This window comes from Eleutherodactylus coqui, chromosome 1 (genome assembly GCF_035609145.1).
Source record: "Eleutherodactylus coqui strain aEleCoq1 chromosome 1, aEleCoq1.hap1, whole genome shotgun sequence".
Lineage (NCBI taxonomy): Eukaryota > Metazoa > Chordata > Amphibia > Anura > Eleutherodactylidae > Eleutherodactylus > Eleutherodactylus coqui.
Genome location: NC_089837.1, coordinates 198,979,247 through 199,003,899, shown reverse-complemented (window position 1 = coordinate 199,003,899; position 24,653 = coordinate 198,979,247). Strand labels below are relative to the sequence as shown.

The 24,653-nt window shown below is 41.6% G+C and overlaps 1 protein-coding gene across 1 annotated transcript in view; it reads right to left on the bottom strand.

The window, feature by feature from the left end:
- Positions 1-24,653, bottom strand: part of LYST (lysosomal trafficking regulator) — a 191,874-nt gene that overhangs the window by 142,643 nt on the left and 24,578 nt on the right. Inside the window, exons 2-9 of the mRNA XM_066605399.1 lie at positions 22,126-22,231; positions 17,651-17,765; positions 14,839-15,028; positions 13,830-13,920; positions 10,199-12,191; positions 4,760-5,684; positions 2,331-2,492; positions 666-816 (exon numbers count right to left, since the gene is read on the bottom strand). Of these exons, the coding sequence (XP_066461496.1) occupies positions 666-816; positions 2,331-2,492; positions 4,760-5,684; positions 10,199-12,191; positions 13,830-13,920; positions 14,839-15,021 (3,505 nt within the window). The 5' untranslated portion in view covers positions 15,022-15,028; positions 17,651-17,765; positions 22,126-22,231. The remainder of the gene's footprint in view (positions 1-665; positions 817-2,330; positions 2,493-4,759; positions 5,685-10,198; positions 12,192-13,829; positions 13,921-14,838; positions 15,029-17,650; positions 17,766-22,125; positions 22,232-24,653) is intronic.

The following is a 24,653-nucleotide window of genomic DNA, read 5'->3' as shown; positions in this document are numbered from 1 at the left end:
ATAAAAATAAATAAATGGCTCGGTTGTGGAGTCTACAGCACACACAGATATCTACAGCTGCAAAGGGGTTACCCATATATAGCTCACTTATACACTGACACTCGGAACCTGCAGTACAAGTACAGCCAATTGTGTTAAGAGGTTAAACTAGCAGGACAAGGTCAAAAGGCGCTGGACATTTTGTCAGGTGCCTGTGCTGATTATGGTTTGGGCAAGATTATTAGAAAAGCTACAAATATAGTCACTGAAATTGTGTGCAATTATACTTATTAATACAGTCTAATAATTAAAATGTAACACCTCCCAATAATAGTACAATGATCCAGCACTGCTGTTATTTAAAAACGGAAATGCGAATGCAGATGTGAACCAAGCCTCATATATATTAAGGACTGTTACACAATTATGACTTGCAAAGCAAGAAAGTGTTTCAACACCCCATCTATTGGCCAGGAAAAAAAAATAACTCAGATCTCTACATTTACCATTTCTTTATGCAAAACTGAACACCAACCACCAGGTAGGAGGTCTTTACAAACCCTGATTATGATGCCATGGGAAGGATTTTGCCCCAAACGAGGATCAAAAACATTTCTTATCCGAAATTCACATTGTTTTACAGGTGAGATAGGTGTACGGTTAAGAGGTGAAATGTTCCATAATACCATCATCTTCAGATACATCTTCTGGATTACTTTCACTGTCTGCTTCATATCCTTCTTCCACTCCACAAATATTCAGCTTGCAACTGTAGCTTTCATCTGGCTCTTCAGCAGTGTCTCCATGCTGTAAAACCAACTCCTCAGTCTTCTGTACCTAGCAGATGACAGCAACAAAGTTAATCTACCATCCACGGCACATGCACACTAGAGCTTCAACACTGAGAAAATTCTTTTTTTTCTTCAATTTTCCACTTTAGCACTGTAGCTGAGGAATCCACTTGAGGCCCAGTTTCAGGGAAAACATCCACTGTATGAACAGTAGTCACTGGCAGAGCTGATCTGGGTCTGCTAAGATCTTGCAGCTCAGCTGTGCCAGGGGGCACATGGCAGTCACGGGATCACCAGGTCAAACAGTGGCAACAGTACTTCCGCTTTCTTTCTGTACTACATAGTGTTCATTAAGCACTATGTAACCTGCAAAGGAGAAGGCAGAAACTTAAAAAATGCTTCCACCTTTTCCTCCGGGTCCTGCTTGATTGCAGGAGCTTTAATCCCGTGCTGTACTTCTGCTATTGTCCAGGATTAAAGCCCAGTACCAAGGTTCTTAAGGGGTTAAACACATGACTAAAAGGGTGGATAAAAAGATTGAAGGATGTTAATGCTAACATCCCTTGTTGGATAGTGAAGCATTAAAGGGGGTTTCTAGGCATAGTCTCTAGGCATAGGAAGTGTGGTCTAGGCAACACCGCATGAATCAGGATGCCCACTCACTAAAAGTGCATGGATAGAAAACATACAAAAGATCAACAAGGACTGTCAATAAGGTTAATTAAATGGTCACCATCATTCAAACAAGCTTGTGCTAATATGATAGCCAATGTGATAAACAGTAAAATTGTTATTCATCAAATCATTTTTTACTGCCTGAAAAATCGCTCCAAAAGTGCTGGCCACTAGGGGTCTCCCTTCTTTCTAACTTGCAGTCTACTGCCTGTTAAGTGATTCTCATCTCTAGCAGCAGAGACAGCAGGAAGTGTGAGTGTGTGTGGGTAGGTTGTCTTAGCTAGTATAAGAGAGCTCTGTGTAATACCTAAAGCCTGTGAATTGTGCTTTCTGCAGATGCTACACCGGAGCCTTGTGAGTAATCTCTCCTCTGTCCTGTCTCAGCACTTAGCCTAAGGGCTCTTTCACACGAGCGTATATCGACCGCCGTTATCACAGCCGGCCAATATACACTACGATCTGATGCATTGGATTCAGATTACATGGCCGTATTCCCGCGGCATAAAAGAACTCGGACGGCCAATATAGCCGCAAGTGTTTACCCCCCCCCCCCCCCCCCCATCCCCGCCCACTCCCATTGCAAATAGCTGGAGGGAAGGAGAAAGGTGGTGAGTCGGTGGGGGGGGGGGGGGGGGGGGGGAGGGGGGGAAGGTAAGGGGAGGAAACGGCATTGTGGCTTTGGTGTATATGCATCGGGGCCCGTGCCGTCTGAATGGGTGCACAAACATTAGATTTGTGCTCCCATTTACACGTTTTTACGTTACCTACAGCCATTTGAAAGAGGCCTGACTGTGACTGGTCATAAAGGCCCAAATACCCTGGTCCTGAACCAATTAAGTTCTCCCATCCCTTCACCAACTTCCCTGCAATCCTTGGGTTACTTACCTTTTCACTTTGTTCCTCATAAGGATCACAGAGTACAGGAAAATTTGACACAGCCACTCGGAGAAGACTATCAAAAATATGGGGGGCAAGTTTAGTCTCAAGTATTCTTGAATGTGCAAGTAGCTCCTGTATCTCAAGCATGACATGTTGGACAGGGATATTCTAAAAGGAAAATAGAGTTTGTTAAAAAAAAAATTTAAGCAATACATAAAATAAAGGCAGTTACATTCTAAAAGATACTTTGGGGTAGAGACTGATTTGCCATCCAATAGGAGTCACCGATTCCAGAGAATTCTACAACCCTATCAGGAACGTCCGAGGAGGTCTGTCTTGTATTAAACATTTTACATCCTGATAAGTAGATGTAACAGGACTACACTCACTACTTTTGTCTATGTGTTCTGATTTACTACTTCCGCTATTGTAAAGCGCTTTGGAATAGCTTGCACCATATTAATTTGTGCCTGCTTCTTATTCTGCATGATTCTTTATTCTGTTATGGCAATATAAAAGACAATATCAATAAACACCAATTTTTATATATCATGGAATATCCCTTTAAGGGTAAGCTCATATGACAAATTTTTCCATGGAATAATCCAATGCAGATTTGAAAGAAAATCTGCTTCAGATATTAGAGATCTCTCTAAAGAGGGTGCTGTTTTGCGGGACTTTTTGGGGCTAATCTGCGCAAACCACATCACGTGCATATTCATGTTCCCGGTCTGCTAAAACTGACCCTTTATCGATCAGCTACATTTCACAGCTCCTTTTATGTTCTTTGTCCTTTTTGGTCTACCAAAGTATTATGTGTTTAGAGGCATAAGGAACACTTCCCGCTAGCCGATAATTTAAATTTGACACTAAGGTGTTATTTGTTGTATACATGTCTCTGTTTGTCTAAGTCCGATCGTAATTGGTTTTTCACATATTTATATAGGATTCTATTGACAGATGCAAGAGTGAAGTATTTCTGTACATACAAAACATTAAAAAAAATAGCGCAAGGGACCAATAATTTTATGCGCATTCGTGAACAAACCCACCGAAATCTAAGTAATTACAAATGCCGGCCACTACTCGTGTCAGAGCAGCCGCTTCTGCTTCGACCAGTGTGCAGCGGCGCTGACAGCTCACCCTGCTCAGCTGGAATCCTAAGCAGCGGGCCCCAGCTGATCAACCATTGATCTATTCTGAGGATAGGTCATCAATGGTATTAGTGCCTGGAAAAACCCTTTAACCACTCTTCCTCCAACCCAGTAACTAAGCCCAATTTTTCAAACCTGACAGGTTTTACCTTATGTGGTAATGAATATGGAATGCTATTACTTATTCACGTGATTCTAAGATTTTTCTTGATACATTTTACTTTATATCCATGGTAATTTTGGATGGTGTCTTTTGCGTTTATTTAGATTGCAAAAAATTCAAATTTGTCAAAATTTAGTTTTTTTTCTAAGTTTGACATATTCTGCCTATAATACAGATAGTCATATCACATAAACAGTTAATAAACAACATTTATCATATGTTCAGTTTATGTCAGCATCATTTTTTAACTTTATTTTTTCCAAACGTTACAAGGCTTATAACTAAAGCAGCAATTTTTCAAGTTTGAAAGAACATTCCCAAACTCAATTTTTTCACAGCCATCATATGCCTGGAGACCATACCGATTGTTCTCCAGGCTAGAGGGCCTTTTACACAGGCTGACAATTGTGCGGATTGCTGTGTTCCAGCGATGATCTCAACAATTTGTTCAGTGTAAAGGCATGCACCGACTGAATGACAGATGAGAATTCGTTTGCTTCTCACTTGTCGTTTAGTTCCTGCATGCAGAAAACTGAACAAGGAATTGGCCCATATAAACAGGAAGAAGGAATGGTTATCGCTATTACGATCTGTCGAGGATGTGCATTCAACAAGTCATCATTTGTGAAAGCACCCCAAACCCTGTAATGTCAAGCTGTCAGACATTGAGCGGGGGCTCTATGGCATTTTGAAATGTCCTTGCAGAGATAAATAAAAGACTACCGGGATGTTTATAGCCATTCCTGAAGTTGTTAAAAGGAGTTATTTCACAAAAAGGATTTACCAGCTGTCCATAAAAATGTGATTTTGTATCACTGATTCAAATTAATATTTCAGTTGACAGAACTCTATGACCACTCGTTTATTGTGGGATGAGTTGTAGATTTTACCAATACCATTTTTTGGGAACATATGGCATTTTGATCAGTTATTCCATTTTTTTTTGAAGGGTTCCATCTGTCAAAAGGCACAAGAAACATTAGGCATTCCAACTGCTTGTCCTACAACTATTTTGGTCTTAGGTTATGTCCAAGTTTATTTAATATGTCTGCTAAATCCAATCTATTTGTAATGAGAAAACCCAAGCTACATGGCAGTAAAATAAAGAATTACTGTACCTGAGAGGTTTCCAAATCTAATTTCAATTGGCTGTTTCGTGCACTATGAAGACAAATCGATAATAAAGCTTCAAACAGTTTTCCGGCCCCAGATGACCAGTTCTGAGCATCAGTTTTTAAAGTGGACAACAAACTTGATGTGTTTTCGGAGGAATCAGGAAGTTCCAACTGATGACACATATCATCTTGGCTGCGGATTAAGGTTTCCCCTTTCTCATGGCATTCCAAGCCAGAGTTCTCTTCCAGAAATGGGTTCAATGTTTGTGAATGTGATAACTTAACTGTCAAAGAGCTAAAATCTTCAAAACTAGGAAAGTTATTAATCATCATATGAACAAGTTTATAACATAAATCAAAGCCACCAATTTTGTGAAATTGCTTCTGGAACATCGAACTTTTCAGGAAAAGCCAGTAACACATAGACCAAATGTCTGCTGCAAGGTGAATGTGTTCTGGTGAAGGCAAGAACAAGCTTTCCGCATTCAGCTTTGGTAAAATGCTTAGTGGTTCGCTCGCCGTGCTGTCATAACCAGAAGTGTCTTCTTCATTGACTGATTCCAGATCAGACTCTGCATCTTTGCTCACACTCAGAAATGCCATACACAGAAATAGGTTTATTGTGTTTATCTTCTGATCGCTATCCTTTTTCTTCTTTGGACAGGCATCTTTAAGAACCCCATAGAACTTGCTCAAACTTTGTGAAACATGTATGCCTTCATGAGGCTTTAGAAGATGACCAGAGTCAGATGTGTTGGCATCGTTGCTGCTAATGTCAGTAGTAAGTGCTGAAAGTTCAGTTTGCTGATCTCCAAAGCAAATAAGGGTCTCAAAAACTTTCAAACAGAACCACCTCAGTGGATCCAAATAGTTAAGTTCAGTAACTTGATTTAGTCCATTTAAATTCAAGAAAGCTTCTCGAACCACCCTATGAGGAAAAACAGGTTAATTTTGTTTTACTTTCTTAATTCCAAGTTAAACATTTACATATTATCAAAGTTAATCTCATTACACGTAATACAAATAAAAAAGTTTTCCTCAGCTATAGATGGACTTCTCCTTGACAACTTGACCAAAAACTATTCGCATGAACCACAAGCACGATGCAGAAAATAAAAATTCTACAACTGCCAATCGCAGCACTTGATAGTTACAATATTTTGCATGCAGTTTACCAAGTGGCTCATGTCAGTGCTCAAGTACAACTTTTCAGTTTAAAAGGGGGTGTTCAGGACTTTTTTGGATTTTTTCTATTGATGAACTGTCTTCAGGACAACTCACCAATAGATGATTGGCAAGGGTCTGCAGCTCGGGATCCCCGTCAATCAGCCAATTTCCGACACCGCTGTCACTACAGGCAGCAGATCATGGTGACAAACGCGCTGTGTCCTGGGTTAGTATTGCTGTGTCAGTAATATCAACCCAACTGTTGTGCTATGGTCAGCGCAATCTCATCTATCTTACTGCTAGAGAATATCCAAGAGGTCCCCAACACCATTAAGTGTAGTAATTTGAGAGTTTTTGTGGTATTTTTTTCATGCAGTTTTTTTAAGCTAAGGCCAGAAGTGAATACAAAAGCTATTGAAAATATAAAGACTTAGGGCTCATGTCCATATGCGTAAAATGCTGTGAGCCTCCCCGCAGCGTTTTACACATTTGGAAGCCATACGCTCTGCAAGCAGAGACCGCATACGGCACGGTCCATGCTCGCGAATCACATGCGCATGGTCATGCAAAGTGTCATTTAAGATTTTTTTAAATTCCCCGATCTGAATTGCGTACGGATTGCATATCTTACGCTGCCCATACAAGTGTATAGGGCTGACGCTTCGCACAAACGCAGAGGAATACAACATGCTGTGATTTATTTCTCCATGCATATTGATACGCAGTGTTCACAAGGCAGTATGCATAGATCAATGAAAGTCTATTGCCTTAATTGACTCCATTCACCACGTACCATGCATATCAACACACGCGTGATACATGGTGAACACTCTGTTGTGGGCATGAGCCCTTCTACTTCTCATTACTGCTGGACCTACTTCTGGCTTTGGCTTAAACTGCATTAAAAAAAAAAAAAAAATTTTAAACTGCCACAAAATCCTGCATGTTGATGGTTTCACCTACCACTGCTCCACACAAGGCAGTTGCCAGCTGCCTGCAATAGCCAACTAACCTCTGACAGCATTTAAATGGCCAGGTCATTGTTTGGGAGTCCTGTACTGCCCCCCCCCCATGTGAAACCGGGGTGTTGTTCAGTTACCATAGCAACCAGGGGCTTTCTGAAGGCTCCCAGGGCTGCCATAAATAAATGCCTGTCAAAATGTGGTGTAATGCAATACTGTGGTATGATATTGTGGGTCAGCTCTGGGTTTCTATTAAAAGATCCCTGTGAAATTATATACCTGCATTCCTTACATCTTCTGTCTCCTATCCCTAATTTAATTTCCATTAATGGCAGAATAACCAGAGCATGAGAGATCAGGCAGTGTGCTAAGGCTGTGCCTCTTCCCTCCCATATAAAGTAGTCCCACACCTTAGGGTTTCCTCTGTGTGACCTATACTTTGTCTCAATGCAGACTTATATCACTTTTTTTGGAAGTCCTAGAGGAAAACATACAAAAAGCTCAGTTTATATGAACTGTGTAGCAGGCTCAGTCACTCGAAGGTTAAAGAATTTTAGAAAGTGTCGTTTGTAGGCATCCCTGCTGGAGAGAGCTAGAGAGAAATGGAGGCAGTAACTGCAGCTGGTGAAGTGGAAGCTATGGTAGGCGCCAACACTCAAAGGTTACACTGTATTCAAGTGGTGAGGGACGGACGCAGAGCGTCGAGGAAGGAGAAATGTGCAGCAGCTGTGGGGTGCACGGACAAAACCGCATGGGAGGTGGTGGTGGGGTGAATTGCATCGAAGTCAAATGAAAGCAGTTTGACCCACGGCCTGTCCGCAATTGACAGGGCGGCTAGGTCGCGGATATCTGTATCTTTGCCTAGCGACCACACAAGAAAAACAAAGACTTAACAACTAAAATAAAATCTGTACTGCACATGACTGACTGCACGCCACAGCGGGCATTCGCAATACAGAAAAGACCAGGTATGCAGGGGCGCCGGCCGCGGTCAGAGACGGATTCCGAATCATTTGTGTGCAATCGGCCGGAGACAGAACTCTGTCTTTTGTTAGCGCTGATGAAGCAGTTGGGGCAGGGAGCAGTCACCCCCAGAGTAGTAATCACAGGACAGGGAGAAGGCAGCTTTCAGAAGTTACTCTCGAGTATACGATAAACATTTTTTGACAAGATTTTTTTTCTTGCTAAAAAAAATGTATCTAGAAAGTCCAAGAAATTTGATAATTGTTTCATATGGCTTACAGCAAATATCTATCAGTAGTTTGCCATTTTTCCCTCCATGTGTTTCAGCCCATAGGAATTCCATGTGTTCATGACGTTCACAAATATATGTTTTTTACTTTATCATCTTTTGGGGCCAATACCTTACCATAGGCATTTGATTCCGGTGTGTGTAGGGACGATGCAAGTGGACACTCTTATGGTTCGTTCACATAAGAGTACAACGCTGTGAGTCTCGCAGCGCTGTACTCATCACAGCCTCTATGCTCTGCCGGCAAGAGAGCGGTCAGAGGTCGTGTACGGGCTGTAATTGGAACTGCGTATGCCCGGGATTCTGACGTTATGTATTAACCCTTTCCAATCCACTGTCTGACGTCTAAAGACATTCTGATTTAAGGCTGTACAGCTCTGATGTCGGAGGACGTTCGGTAAGGTATTATTACTGTAGATTACTGGCCGCTCTGGTGTTGGGGGGGGGGGGGGGGGCTCTCCAGCATGTCCCATACCGCAGTACTGGCTCTAGCCAGCAGATGGTGCCATTGTATAAGGGCAGAAAGAGTAAGCCTCCTAGGAAACCCCGAATCCAAAATTCGATTGCAAAGTGTTAAACACTGTCCATTTGTAGGCATTGCGAAGGGGCAGCGTTTCAATACGCAGCCCTTTAATGGCTCCGTATAAAACAGAAACAGAGCATGCTGCGATTCATTTCTCTTGCATTTTATATGGAAGTCCCCTCGTAGTTCCAACGCAGGTGTGAATGGAAGAATTAAAGTGCATAGACTTTCATTGCCTCTATTCACCGCATCTTACGTAGGGAAATATGCGTGCGTGATATGCGGTGACAATATGCCTGTGTGAATGAGCCGTTAGAATGTCAGGAGGTAGAAATACTAAACACTTCTGAAACCTACAGCATCACGGTTGATGGGTGAAGCTTTTGCAGAAGCAACATCTCTGCTAACTGCTGCTCCACCGATTCTAGCTATCTGCCAGAAGCATGATCATCGAATCATCTTCCTCCTTCCTCTCTTACGCTCTCTCCTCTGCATGCTGCACAGCAAACCCACCAGCAGCTGCGGTTAAGCAGAAGGCAGCTAGGACACTTTGCAAGTACAGGAAGGATGCGTTCTGTCACTTCCATGTGAGGGCAGGAGTGGCAGCAGCCTCTAGTTAGACAAGGTGCATTCACTATAATATGGGTACACAGGGGATGATTTGTAGCAGAATGTCATGCTATTTCAACAGCCTATGAACCAGGTTTTCTAAATCTCATCTATTTTGCTGCTACTGTAAATGTTGCAGAATTTCTCTGCCGAGGGTCCCCACAGAAATTCCACGGCAAATTCGCCCCATTTGGATTCCCCGTGGGGTTATGTAATGCTGTGATGGGATTCAGTTCTAACCGGACACCAACTCCGCAATTAGTTTATCACATCACAAAGGATGTTGGGGGGAGAGATGTCTAGTAGCATACATGTCTTTGCATAGGCTACATTGCACTTCCTACCTTTAAAATGTACTTTATACATATTATGGAATGAAGAGGCTATGAAAAATACTCAGGGTTAAAGCTGGAGAGTCATTTTATTGTGCAGGCAAGCAGGATAAATGGGAAGTTTTTAGGGTGAGGATGTGCTTCAAAAGCAAACAGCCACACATGTCTGTGTGTGAAACTCAAGCGCCAAGACATAAATCGGGAAAAGTCGTTATGGTTAAAATCTGGGCAAGATTTAAAAGAAAAGAGAATGAGTGCCATCCAAGAATATGTCACATCTGAGTCACTGGATGTAATGTTTCTTTGTATGCTGACTGCATCTGATCAGTACTGTGCATGAGTGGAACCAATATATGACTACTTTATACTCATTTCTAGGGTGGTGTTACATAGAATAAGTGTGGTGGCAACATGATTCTTAGGTGAGTGCTTTTTAACATTTTACAGTATTGTGGTATGATCCTGTTTATGCTATGATAGTACCCATGGCCGGCCTTTAGGCTGATGCCCTATGTAGTACCTTATGCTGATATGCCATAAAAGTCTGAGCTGGGAATACCACTTTAATAGTAAAAACAAACAAAATAAATCACCCACCTGGATTTCAGCAACTCCGGTAAACTTTTTAAATAAACTTTAAGCACTTCCAGTAAACATGATTTCTGGCTGCTGTCAGGCTGGCTAGACAATGTAGAAATGCCAGACTGTTGGCAGTGATGGACCATTTCCACCCCTCTTTGCAGAATTCCATTAAAAATAAGAGTATACAATTTCCACTGAATAACTGCATTTCCTTCTTGAATTAAGTGACAAATGTGGCTAGAAATATACAAGCTTATTTGCAAGTCATTGCTAAACACAAGTTCTTGGTAAGCTTCTAAAGAATCCCATTTCCACATCACATCCTCATATCCTCCGCATGGTAAAACCCCTTGCAATCTGTAAGGCATACTGCACAAACCTGTTACAGGAACGCTGTCCGTTCTTCCTTGAAAGGTCTCCTGTAACTCTGTTAAATGGTCATTGTCCATCACACACATGTTACAAGAAGCTTGTTTCAGAACACTGGAGATCTTCCCTCCACCCAACTGATTCAGTAAAAAGTTTGCAAGTATACTTAGTATGTGATGTTGCACATTTTTTAAGGCTGGCACTTTAAAAGCATAAAGAAGTGGAGTGATGACTGATAACGGATCCATGCAACAGCAAATCCCAGCATTCTGAGTTCCTGAGAGGATCTGCAGGCATGTTGTAGTCACCGACACTTTCTGAAGTAAACGCAAGCAGCGATGGGAACATATTGCAATGCAACAACTTCTCTCGGGATAGTGGATTTCTTCCGACGTACTTTCCTCAAAGTTGTCATTCTTAAACAGCGAAATGGGAAGACCTGACAGGTCTCTATGGTGGTGCATGAAGTGCGAGAACTCGCATCTCCGATGCCTTTTTCTTGTACACATTGATTGATGGAGTTGTTCGGATTTTACCTTTTTTATTAGGCTGACTATTTTTAATACACTGCTAATAAGAATCAACACATACTCCGAAGCTTGTGAATGTAGATCTTCACATTGTTGACTTAATGATTCCATTTGAAGGATTGCATTTTCAAAAAGATCAAAGCCACTGTATTGTATAAAGTCATGCAAAAGTTCGATACATTGACTAAAATATAGATGGTTTGGTGCTGCATACTTAAGACATGAGAGCATAATTTGAAAAACACCTTCAAGGAGATCCGGAATAAAAAAAACTTGATGCTGACAGCTACATAAATTAATGTTTTCTACACCATCTTGGGATAGTTTTTGGAGTGAGTCTAAGTTTTTATTGGAGTAAGATTTCAGCTTCAAAGCGGTTCGTAACAAGTCAATAAGATTATTCCTAAGATTATCAGGCATAAAGTCCTTCTCGCTAATGTCTACAGACAGAAGACTTAACACTGTATGCAATAGCATTCTCTGAACCAATGCCACCGTTTCCTCAGTCCAGCCTTTTACCAGGGTTCCTATGCCGGGAGCATAATACTCACCAATTTCGGATATGAATTCTGTTAATGCTGGAATTACGCACACAGAAAGCGCAGAACTATGGTTAAGCATTATATCAAACTTGCAAACCTTTTCAAGCAAAGACAACAAGATCTGACAAAGATGAAAAGGTGAAGATTCCTTATTTGGTATGGAGGCCGTTTCTGGTAGATTCATTTGTGTTGACATCTCAGAGAATGCAGTTTCAAACTTTGGTTTGAGTTCCACCTTCTGTTGCTGTGAACTTTTTTCAGCTACTTTAGAATCTCTGATATAAGTAGGTACTGGTTTTCCAAACGGTTTTCTTTGCTTCATCGATGATGATGATTGTTCTTGCACAGTAGTCTCTGAATCTGATGAAGAGAGTGATCTTTGGTCATCCTTCAATGAATGTCGACATATGCTTTTGTGCTGACGTCTTGGTTTATGTTGAAGCAAAGTATTTAAACTATGAGGAAAGTTCAAAAGAGACGTTCCATCAGTTTCTATCCTTTTATGAGGTATCTGTAACGTTTCACTAGCAGCACAGCTTTCTGATGCGTTAGAAAACAGATTAAACACTGAAAAACACAAAATGTAAAAAAAAGAAATTAATACATGAATAGGCTTAAGGCAAACGTGTCATCAGAAAAAATACCCTGAAAGGAGAAAAATGAAGAATGCCATTTCATAAGCTAGTCAAACTGGAGTTTAAAAGGTGCCAAAATCATTAAGCAGCACGTTTCAATAAATTTGAAATACAAGGCATAGATTTGCACAACAATCTAGCTTTATTAATGATATATCAGTTAAAATCTTACTGACACTTGCCCCTCTCCGTTAGCTCACTTTTCTCACCTCTTGTTCCATTGTTTTTTCCATACAGTTGGCTATTCACCCATCCTCTGGCGCTGAGCTTTCCTCTACGTCTAGAAGAAAGAAGTTTTCTACCTAGACATAGAAGGGGGTTCTTTACTGTAAGAGCAGTGAGACTATGGGACTCACTGACTGAAGATGTGATGATGGTGAACTTGATAAAGGAGTTTGAGAGGCATGGATGCCTTTCGTTAGCGATACAATATTATAGCTTATAATCACTTATGACTTAAGAAAGGTTGTTGATCTAGGGGGTTATTCTGATTGCCAGATTGGAGATGGGAAGGATTTTTTCTCTTAAATAGGAAGAATTGGCTTCTGCTTCATTGTTTGTTTGTTTGGTTTCCTCTGGATCAACATGCGTCGAGAGATAGAGAACTAAAGAAGGTATACGAAAGACGCCATTTTAAGGATTTTCACATTGTTTCCTGTCCTGAAGGTGGAAAGGATATCCTCCCCTGGATGGTGCTGTTGTGGAGATTTAGGGAAAGTAGCTTACTCTTATTCAAGAATTATAAATAAGGCTAGGTCTTGGACAACTATGGTAAATGTCTTGTGGATTTCCGGTGGGGATTTCCCACTGTAATATCCACAATAGAATCCAGTACAATACATGTCAATGGGGTTTCGAGAACTCCATTCACATTGCAGGTTCTTCTGCTGTAGTATTGAATGCATTGAATTTTCAAATTTACTGTGAATTTCAATTCTGGCAATGGAAATTGTGAGATCTTTGAGAAATCTGTAGTAAAATTGCCACGAATAACTAAAAAAAACTGCTGATCTTTTTATTGACACATCTGACTGACAAAGGAACAAAAAAGATTCAAAGGGGTGGTCAAATTTTCATTTTGGTTGCAGATGTGCTCTCTAATGAAGACATTGGGGTAGATTTACTAATGCAAGTCTGATCGTTTTCTTCGCCATAAAACGGTCTTATGCACTCTGCACTACATTTATGATGTGTTTTAGGCACTTTGACACTTTTCTGCAAGTCTGAGAAGGGGATATTAACTTTATGGGAAAAGGGTGTGCTCTAGATGTGGCTCTTCTTCCCGAAATTCAACAATATTTTGGTGCAAAATCTGTCAGGCTAGAAAAAGCACCAGATTTATCTCTTAAAAAAAACCTGCAAGATTTATCATTAAGGATTAGCCATTTTAATACAGTCGGTCCAATTTTGCACTATTTTTGAACAAATGTGTCTATTAGAGAGTATTAGTAAATCTGCTCTATTGTTGATAAAACAATACAGGTCTTAAAAGATCAGTTTTGGCCCATTGTTTCTTTACTTTCAAGTAGGTTTCCAATATTTTCTAAATGTTAGGTTTTATGCAGTTTACCTTTTCCCTTCTCTTCTTCTACGGGAATCTTCCAAACCAAAGGTAGAAGAGACAATATTAGAGTCATAAGTTCTTCTCGACATGTTAAACTCTAATAAAAACACAGAAATATTTTGTTTAGGAACATGGTAAGTAGAAATGTGTACAAATAAATATTAATGGATTTAATGATTACAAGGCAACAAACTCAGTTGTCTCTCTTTATTGGACAGTTCTAAACAACCTCCAGTTAAAGGACATTTGTCAGAAAAAATGATGACAACACTAGATAGTGAGAGGTGAGCCAGGCTTAAACATACATCAGGCCAGAGGCGTAACCTGAAACTCCTGGGCCCCAATGCAAAACCTGTAACAGAGCCCCCCAACTATAATGCTTTATTCATAGCACTGGGCTGCCTATATGCAGAAGAGAGGCCTTATGGGTCCCCTAAGACTCCTGGGGCCCGGGTGCAACTGCATCCTCAGCATCCCCTATAGTTATGCCAGTGCTAGGAATATAAAATCAGTGCATAAAGTAAAAGATCTAATAGTTGGAACAAGGAAGAAAAAAAAAAACATTTGAAAATATGGTTGTATTTAAACTACGCTTGCAGTGTATGTTAGGTATATGTGTATATAGTATAGGCACCCAGCGTATACATCAAACTATATGGTCCCATTCACCCGCCAAACTGCAAAGGTGTATTTCTTGCTTTTCTTGGGCTGGCATACTACGCGAGTATACATTTATTACAACAGCATATAGTGGACAGGAAAAAAAAACAAAAAAAAAAACACCGCGGTATACTTTTTTTTTTAAAAGCATGAAAGACTATGGGCAACATACGCCACTATATGACTAAATATGAGCATATCACAATCCGAGCCAGATGTCAAAGAAATAAAACAGATATATACTACAGACGTACACTCCGCAAATAAGGTGCTGAAATAGCCAAGTCTTTAAGATTAAAAAAACGTAAAAAATAAAGAAAGCACTCAAATGTCTTATGTAGCTCATGGAACATACCTGATCAACAGTTTTATTAAGTGTGGTAAGTAACAAATGTCCTCGCCCATTCATTAAGTATTCCACAAGCACGGTCACGTGATTTTCTTCCTCTTCATCATCTCTGATCTCCCCATCAGCACTACACAGTTTATTAACATCAGTCAAAAATTCTCTAGCGATGTCATTGCAGTAAGCATTCATGATGACTCTGGGGAAAGAAACTAATCACTTTAAATTTCATATAATACTACCATATGCAATACTGTTATACATTACAAAATTTCAATAATAGTAGACAGTTTCATTGCAAATAAACACCAGTGCTACAGGAGGACGTTTTGCGTCTCCTATATTGGTGGTCTCAGTAGTAATTGCAATCCCCACAGTGGCCCTAGTAGTATGTGTCCCTTATATAGGTGGCCCCATAATGGCTCCAGCAGTAACAGTGACTCCCATAGTAGTCCCAGCGGGACTGTAGCAGCATCTCTACAGGTATTCCACTTCCCCAGCCTGCAGCTCCAGTCTGGTGGCAGGCACTGCAGTCTGACTGCTGACCTCTCCCCTCTGTTGCATAGGGGATGGCACACACAGACAGCAGGGGGGCAGGGGGAGTCAGCAGTAAGACCACACTGCAGCCGCCAGATAGCAGCTGCATGCTGGGCGAGTGGAGTGCCCGTTAGGGTGCCTTTCCACTAGCCTTTTTTTATCACTGCGTTTTTTTTTTCACGCGATTGTCAATGGGACTTTTTAATGTTAAAAACGCAATGCAATAGCATTTTTGGTGCATTGCGTTGCGTTGCGTTTTTAACATTAGAAAGTCCCATTGACAATCGTGTTTAAAAAAACGCAGAGAGAAAAAAAGGCTAGTGGAAAGGAGCCCTTAGGTTGTTACATGGCCCATTGTGCCACATAAAATGAGGTGGCCGGGGTCTTGTGTGACGTGTTCCATAAGACATGCCTGTGACTACAATAAGTACTTATTAGTTTTAAAGGCTATATACACTATTGCACTTTTTTTATTTTAATCAATGTCTTTTTGAAAATGAAAACTATTTGCAATTGCTTTACATTACAGATTTTGTTCGATTTCTGTATTTGTCCAAGGCACTGCAGACTGGTGAATTGAAATCCTAGCAATTCTGTCAGAGTAAATTGACTTACTGCTCCAAAAGCTTGCTTCCCTGCTGTGAACGTGAATTCACTGTCTTTCCACTGAGCTATTACAGTTAGCTGCTTGACAGTGCCAGGGGATGGTGGTAGAGAGGAGAAGAACAGAGAGTAGAGCAGAGAAAACTATTACAGAGGGCTGCAATTCACACAGAGTGAATTTTCTGCTATTAGCAGCAAGGGGTAATAGACTAGCAGCTACTCTGAAGTAGAGGAGAGTTACTGTGTAGTATTGAGTGGGTGAGGTTATGCTACACAGCCTCTGAAAGACGAGAAGGTGAGCCAAACTTGTGCTCAGAAACCAGTTGATCAGTGCAGGGAAGCCCCAGAGCCAGAAACGTGAATTTAGTATGAGGCTTTCTAAATGCATGAGAAGGAAAACTCAGTACAAAAACCCCCCAAATAATTATAAGTTCATCATTTTTTCTAAAGAGACTTAGTAAGAAATGCTTGTACTAATTTTTCATGCACAAAGGTTTCCACACAGCTTTTAATTAAGAATTCAGTTACTTACAAATTGATTTCTTTCAAGAATATGCTGTATATTTGCATAGGTGAAACGAAAGAGCTAGGATCACACATTCATGAGGAATCAAGCAGATTCCGTGTGGCTTAAATAAAGATGAAATTCCTTTAATTCTATGCATTGACGTATTTGGGTACCCTGCTTTGCAGCTCCAACACATAATTTCTTGTTGGACTTTATAGGGTTCACGTCTCCAGACTCCTTTTGGGAGCTCGCAACATACACCGAAAGGAGCCTCCCTTATTTGATAAGGTACACACAAGTGCTGTTGTGTTTGAGTTATTTGATCATGAGGAATCAATGTATAAAGAGCAGATATTTTACAAGGAAACCATAAGAAATCCGATTTCTAAACCTCACTGTCCATCATTTTCAATACTTCAGTAGGGTCTACTTATGTAGCCCAGTGTTCCTCTAACTATTGGTTGAAGATACCCATCTAACCAATTAGAGAGATGTTCCATAACCAATCCAATGTCCAATATAAGAGGCTTCATGTGAGTGTGGTGGCAGAAATATAGCCTGATGCAGCTGAGGTAACACATGGAGGATTAGACCAGGTTCATGTCAAAATATTTGCTTTGCATATTACGCGCACATAATACACAGTAATTGGAGTCAATGAAAGTACATTATTTTCATCGTTCCACCCACATTTGCGTATGTTACAATAATAAAAAAAAGAATGCAGCATGTTGTACTCTACAGGTGCGTTCCAAACGCAGTTTCATTGCATATATGGGGCGTTTTTGCACATATTGTTAGGAGACATGAGAAGGAAATTTGAAGAAAAAAAAATGGGAAGCCAATGCTGGACAGTGCACGTAACTGTACTTGAGCAGGCATACAAGAGTAAAAAATGCAACAATATGCAGGAATACGCAGTTCCATATGCCAGTAAAATGCTGTGATTTTTATGCAGCGTATTACCATATGGTCAGGTGAGCTCAGTCTTAAGCAAACAGAATGTGTCATAAGGAGGTATCATACAATTATCACAATCCGACACCTACATCAATCAGAACATAATGAATAAGAGTTTAATTACATTAAAACTAATGAGAACGCAAAAGCAACAGTATTCATTTTCTCTTAAAAAAAACATCAATACTAAAAAAAACAATAAAATAATCAAACCTTGTACATCGGTGTGAACATCCACGTTTCTAAACTTGCAGACTGCACACGTAATTCACTTACGTACAGGCAGAGTAGGACGTGACTTAAATTTCTGAAGTTTCTTACTTTAGCCCTGTGGAGAGAAATACAGAAGGTAACTTTAAAATATTGTTCAAGAGCATTACAAGAGGTTCATGTGACTATAGAGTGAACTTGCTAGCTGATAGTCCTGTGATTACAAGAGCCTCAGCACTGTTGGTTACCATCCGCAGTACAGAAAGAAGTGTCAGGTACGCGTGGATGCCAGCTGGGCACAGGGTTGGATTCCACTGTGGGATCGCACATGCAGAATCCGACCCGGCCGTGTGCAGACGGTCTAACTCTTACACTCATTTTTGGAGTGCCAAATAACTCAAAAGACTTTACTCTCCTAATATATAGGGGACCCAGACATGGCTACACAGGGCACCCTTAGTACTGATCCATTCCTGTTGCCCTGCATGTGCCACTCCTCTTCACCCCGACATGGAAACTACATATAAGCAGCCATGCATACGTATGTTTTGTGTCCAAATGATTGGGACTGCACAGAATGGCATTGTGGGCCGCATTTTGTGCACCCCTGCTCTGCTGTATGACAGGGATATGATAACAGGAGTCTACTATTATCAGAGAGCAGAAGCAATAAGAATTGCAAAAGGAATGTAAGCCAGCTTGGCTAAGAAGGCATGTGTTCTCAAAGAAAGAGGGCAATGAGTCACTGCCAGACACCTCTAGCAGCAGCTTATCTTCAGGATCAAGCAAATCGAAAGCTTTACTTCCACATTTACATATCGGGAGTAAGCACACCTCCTAAATACATAGTTACATAGGGTGGCAAAAACAAAAACACAGATCCATTAAATTAAACCTTTTCAGGTCAATTATAATCCACAATGTTATTAGTTATTAGATAAGTATCTACATAGTAACACAGTATGTTAGGCTGAATGTAGACAATGTCCAACCAATTCAGCTTGTTTCAACCCCAATCCCCCTTGTTGGTCCAGAGAAAGGCAAAAGAAACCCCAAAGAGTCAGTTTAGCTAATATGGGGAAAATCAGTGGATAAAGTTTCCTTCCTGATTCTATAAGGGCAGCCAGAGTAATTCCTGGATCAACGTTTGAGATCAACAACCCCGTTGGTCACCTAATGTCTATATCCTGTAATATCATGGTGCTCTAGAAAGACATTTAGTCCCTTCTTAAACTCCTCTATGGATTTTGCCATCACCATGTCCTCAGGCAGAAAGTTCCACAGTCTCACTGCTCTTACAGTAAAGAACCCCCTTCTGTGTTGGTGATGAAACCTGCTTTTCTCTAACCGTAGAGGATGCCCTCTTGTTACCATCGCAGTCCTGGGTATAAACAGATCATGGGAGGGAACCTTGTATTGTCCCCTAATGTATTTATACATAGTTATTTGATCGCCTATTAGCCATCTTTTTGATAATCACAATTTTGATTATGCCACTCTGGGTATTCCAGTCCTCCCATTGAGTTTATTAATGCAGTTGCCCTTCTTTGAACCCCCCTCCCCCCCACAAGCAGTGCAACATCTTTCCTGAGCACCGCTGTCCAGAACTGTACACAGTATTCCATGTGGGGCCTGACAAGTGCCTTATATAGGGAAAGAATTATGTTCTTGTCCTTCGCCCCTATACCTCTTTTAATGTACCCCAAAACTTTATTTGCTTTTGCAGCAGCTGACTGGCACGGATTACTCCAGTTAAGTCTACAGTCCACTAGTACCCCCAGGTGATATTGGTGACATCTAGAGATGAGCGAGTATACTCGCTAAAGGCAATTGCTCGAGCGAGCATTGCCTTAAGCGAGTATCTCCCCCGCTCGAGACTGCAGGTTCGGGTGCCGGCGGTGGGCGGGGAGCTGCGGGGGAGAGCGGGGCGGAACGGAGGGGAGATCTCTCTCTCCCCCCTGCTCCCTCCTGCTGACAGCCGCTACTCACCGCTCCCCCGCTCGAGCAATTGCCTTTTGCGAGTATACTCGCTCATCTATAGTGACATCCGTTTTTGCTGCCCATGTGCATAACCTTACATTTATCAATATTGAACTTCATTTGCCATTTTACTACCCAAGCCCCCAGTTTATCTAGATCCACTTGCAGCCGTACATTATCCTCTGGTGTATTAATTGTCTTGTTTAATTTTGTAGCATCTGTAAACATTGATCTTTTACTGTGCAGTCCCTCTATGGGGTTATTGATAAATATACTGAACCCTGTGGCACCCTTCTAGCAACGGTGGCCCAATCAGAGTACGAACCATTTATTACCTCCCTCTGCTTTCTATCTCTGAGCCAGTTCTTTACCCAGATACACACGTTTTCAACCAGACCAAGCGCTCTCATTTTATACATCGACCTATTATTGCGGCACGGTGTCAAATGCTTTAGAGAAGTCCAGATATACGAGATCAATAGACTCTCCCTGGTCCAGCTTAGAACTTACTTCATCGTAGAAGCTGATCAGATTGGTCTGGCATGATCGACCCCTCATGAACCCATGCTGATGGGGAGTTATGCCGTTGTTTTCCTTGAGGCGTTTTAGGATGGATGGCATCTCTCAGAAACCCCTCGAATATTTTTCCAATTATTGAAGTGAGACTTACCGGCTTGTAGTTAGCAGGCTCTCTTTTAGAGCCTTTTGTGTATAGTGGAACCATATTGGCAATGCACCAATCCAGTGGTACAGCCCCAGTCTCAATAGTGCCCATAAATATAAGAAACAGCGGTCTAGCTATCACGTCACTTAGTTCCCTTCGAACCCTTGGGTCTATTCCACCTGGGCCTGGTGATTTATCGATTTTAATCCTCTTTAACAGGCTCTGCACTTCCTTCTGCGTTAGGTATGCAATATTTAGCAGGGGTTTCGCTTTATTCCCCTACATCTCATGTGACGTTTCTTTTTCATTTGTGAATACACTTGCCAAAAAAACGATTTGGTAGATTCGTCTCACCCCCCCCCCCCCTTCCCATCATCATCTTCTATGGTTTCTCCTGCATCATTTGTTAGAGGGACAGTGCTTTCAGTGCAAATCCTTTTACGGTAAAAGGGGTTGTCCCGCGCCGAAACGGTTTTTTTTTTTTTCAATAGCCCCCCCGTTCGGCGCGTGACAAACCCGATGCAGGGGTTAAAAAAAAAAAACCGGATAGTGCTTACCTGAATCCCCGCGCTCCGGTGACTTCTTACTTACCTTGCGAAGATGGCCGCCGGGATCTTCACGCTCGGTGGACCGCAGGTCTTCTGTGCGGTCCATTGCCGATTCCAGCCTCCTGATTGGCTGGAATCGGCACGTGACTGGGCGGAGCTACGAGGAGCCGCTCTCCGGCACGAGCGGCCCCATTCAGAAAAGAAGAAGACCGGACTGCGCAAGCGCGTCTAATCGGGCGATTAGACGCTGAAGATTAGACGGCACCATGGAGACGAGGACGCCAGCAACGGAACAGGTAAGTGAATAACTTCTGTATGGCTCATAATTAATGCACAATGTACATTACAAAGTGCATTAATATGGCCATACAGAAGTGTATACCCCCACTTTGTTTCGCGGGACAACCCCTTTAATATAATTGAATAGTTTAGGGATATATATATGCCCTCTCATTACGGTCTTTGCTGTAGCCCATAGCCGCGGCATGTCATCAATATATGTACCGTGTTACCATCTATGAAATGTGCATAGTGTGTATTAAGATAATTTTGAAAACCCTATGTATATACAGTAAATTTCCTAAATGAAGTACAGAGCTGTGAGGACAGTAAACATTATGGGGGCATGATCAGAGATTGATAGAAAGTTTTAGAAAATTCTATACACAATCAGTAATACCTGTGTAGATATTATAAAAGTCAATTCTGGAGAATTTATCATGTGATGCTGAGTAATAGATAAACTCTTTAACTGATGTGTTAAGTGTCCTCCATGGGTTGCATAAAATCAATGTTTCCATAAGTTGCAAGACATCATGTAAGGAGGCCGGTATGTTTTTTTTTTTTTTAAGAGTGAGAGCTATTCAATTGTGAGGTTCTGATCTGATCGTGCTGATCTGACAACAGAGCGAGCAGTTTGGCAAAGAAATCGTGACATGGGGAATTAAGGGTGTATAAGTTCACCAAGGTATTAACTGTGTTATGTAATCTATTTTTTAGTAACAAATAACAGCCTCTGTCATCTTCTATTTGATCTTCTACAAGACTTGCAGACCTTTTCTGAAGAACCACCTCCCGAATTTTACTAGAATAGATGGCTGAATGACAGAAATCCAGCCAAGCAGCTTTTAAAGTTGATCCGGTCTACCTTTTCCAATGAGTCTCCTGTAAAAATATTGTATCAAGTTTGAATCTACATTCCAAGCTATCACGCGAACGCAGGTGTGGTGTATTCAACCTCTGATCTATTTTAATATGTGAACATAATATTAGTGAAATAGAATTACCAGTTTCAGTATGGTCAAGTCTATTCCCAGTCGTCCCAGCGAGTGACCAGGAACAGTGGACAACAGAAGTGCTAGATCTTGAGGCCCACGCATCAACTATGGTTCCCTGAAAATAGAGAAGCAAACATAAGTATGAGCTTTTTCAGAATATATCATCCCATGTACAAAACTAATAACTGAACATTTGCGACTTGGGCCAGTGTTTAGGCCTTCATTATCACGAAAAAGGGGGGAGAAAATTCAAGAAAACGGGTAAGAAGGCAATTAGGTATAAACTGGGACACACTCCCCGTCTATGTTTTTAACCAGGTTGGTTATGATTTCCAATATGGAAAGGTCTCTTTGCTTCTTCTGGGTTATCAAAAAGGAGATGTCGGCCAAAAGCCAGCCCCCGAAGCTTTGCCAAAAATAAAAGCTGGAAGCAAGAGTCATTCTTGTGCAGATAGTCGCCCACCATTGAGAAGTTATTTTGTTTTTCAATAGTTTTGAAAATATCTAAATTGTGACATTCTGGGCTTTTAGCAATCTTTGGTTTCGACATGCATGAAGGATCTTTTCTTTAATGGCCCAGTTTAATTATTTAGTGATAACTGGTCGTGGCCTCTAACATACAGCTCCCTGGGGCCTTGGTGGCCCTATTCTGTTTGCTCTCTTCACACAGAGTATCCAATGGTATATCAATTCCAAGGGTCATTGGAAGGTCTGTTGTAAGCAAAGAGAGGAGATCATTTCCACCCACTGTATCAGGGATAACTATAAAACGCAAATAGTTTTTACGATCGCCATTTTCTAGAGCCTCTAGTTTGTCCTACAGTGGTCTCTCTTGTTCTTGGTATTGTGTAATCTTGCATTTTAATTCTGCAACATTTATTTATATCAATAGTGGCTACTTTGTTTACCAAATCAGAAATTATTTTGGAGTTGGTTGTAATCTGAGCCAATGCTGCATTAACTGGTGTGTGTATGAGAGCCAACCTTTTATCAAACAGAGGCATTAGCAATAGGGAGACCTCTTGTGCCACAGTAGTAGCTTGTGAGACCTTGAAAATCAGGCTGCCACAAGGAGAGAGATCCGGTGGAGTCATGTTGTCTATAGTTTCTCTTTCTGGGGACCGTTGATAGTGTATTTTCCTTTTGTGACAATGTATTCTGCATCTTATTTTTCTTAGCTTTTGAACCTAGTTTTGAGTTGCTTATATTTGATTACATCAATTATTGTGAGGAAGATTACTTAGTATCCTTGGAATTTCATAATTGCGGAGTTTTTTTTAATAACAAATCCATTCCTATTTTTAACAGTGGGCAGAACAATATAACCATTGATTGATGGGGTATGAAATGGGAGTCATGCCCCTTGTAGTTAAATTATTCTCATATCAAAAGGTCAGGCATTGCCCTCTGGGAAATAATACATGTAATAAGCACCAATCAGGGCTGCTTTAACTGTAGAATGAAACCTCATTTTGGACTACCAGCACCCTCTAAAGGTGCACTTTATGTATTGGAGACAGATTCTACAAGTCTTAACCCTTTAAGTCTTGTATGTAGGAATCCTTCCCGATTGTGGGCATGAGGCCTAAGGGTGCCTCCAAACGGATGCTAAAATGCTGCGTTTTTTGCTCTATGCGAGAGGGAGTAAAAAAGCAGATTTATGAAACCAATGTCTTTCAATGGTTTCATTTACATCTGTGACGTGTTCTCTGCTGTGACAGCAAAACATCGCGGCATGTTCTATCTTTCGGCTTTTTTTTGCCTTTTTATGCACCTATGTTTCCATATGAAACCATTATTCATTCGATTTGGGTGAAAAAAGGCACGATGATGCACTTTACAAAGCAGACACACACATTCGCCCTATTACTGCGTTTTTCGCCTGCCCAAAATCAAGACACCCTTAGGCCTCCTTCCCACGAGCGTGACGGGCTCCGCCGCGTAATATTCCGCTGCGAAGCCCGTCACGGCGCCCCCCAGAGCCCCTATACTTACCTGCGGGAGATAGCGTGAAATCGCTTCCCCGCCCACCGCCGCCGCGTCACCGCCCGTCACCGCCGCCGCGTCACCGCCCGTGTCACGTGCACGGCCGGCCGTGTCATATGGCGTCATATGACGCGCGGCGGTGGGCGGGAAAGCGTTTTTTCACGCTATCTCCCGCTGGTTACAGCGGGAGATAGCGTGAACGGACGGCTTCCATTGACTGCAATGGAAGCCGTCAGTGCGTACAGCCCGTCCTCACCCGCAGAAAATAGAGCATGCTGCGGGTGAGGACGGGAGAAATCGCGGTGCGTAATTCCGCGGTGGAATTACGCATCGTGAGCATTGTGCTATTAGGTTCAATAGAACCTAATAGCTGCGGGCAACGCAGCGGATTTTCGCCGCGAATTACGCGGCGGAAATCCGTTCGTGGGAAGGAGGCCTAAGTGAGATGAAATCTCGCACAGGCTGTATGCAGGATCCGCTGAGAGTCTCCCGCAGAGGATTCTAGCTGTGGGTCCGGCCGTGACCGTGCATACAGCCGCCTAATTGTACTG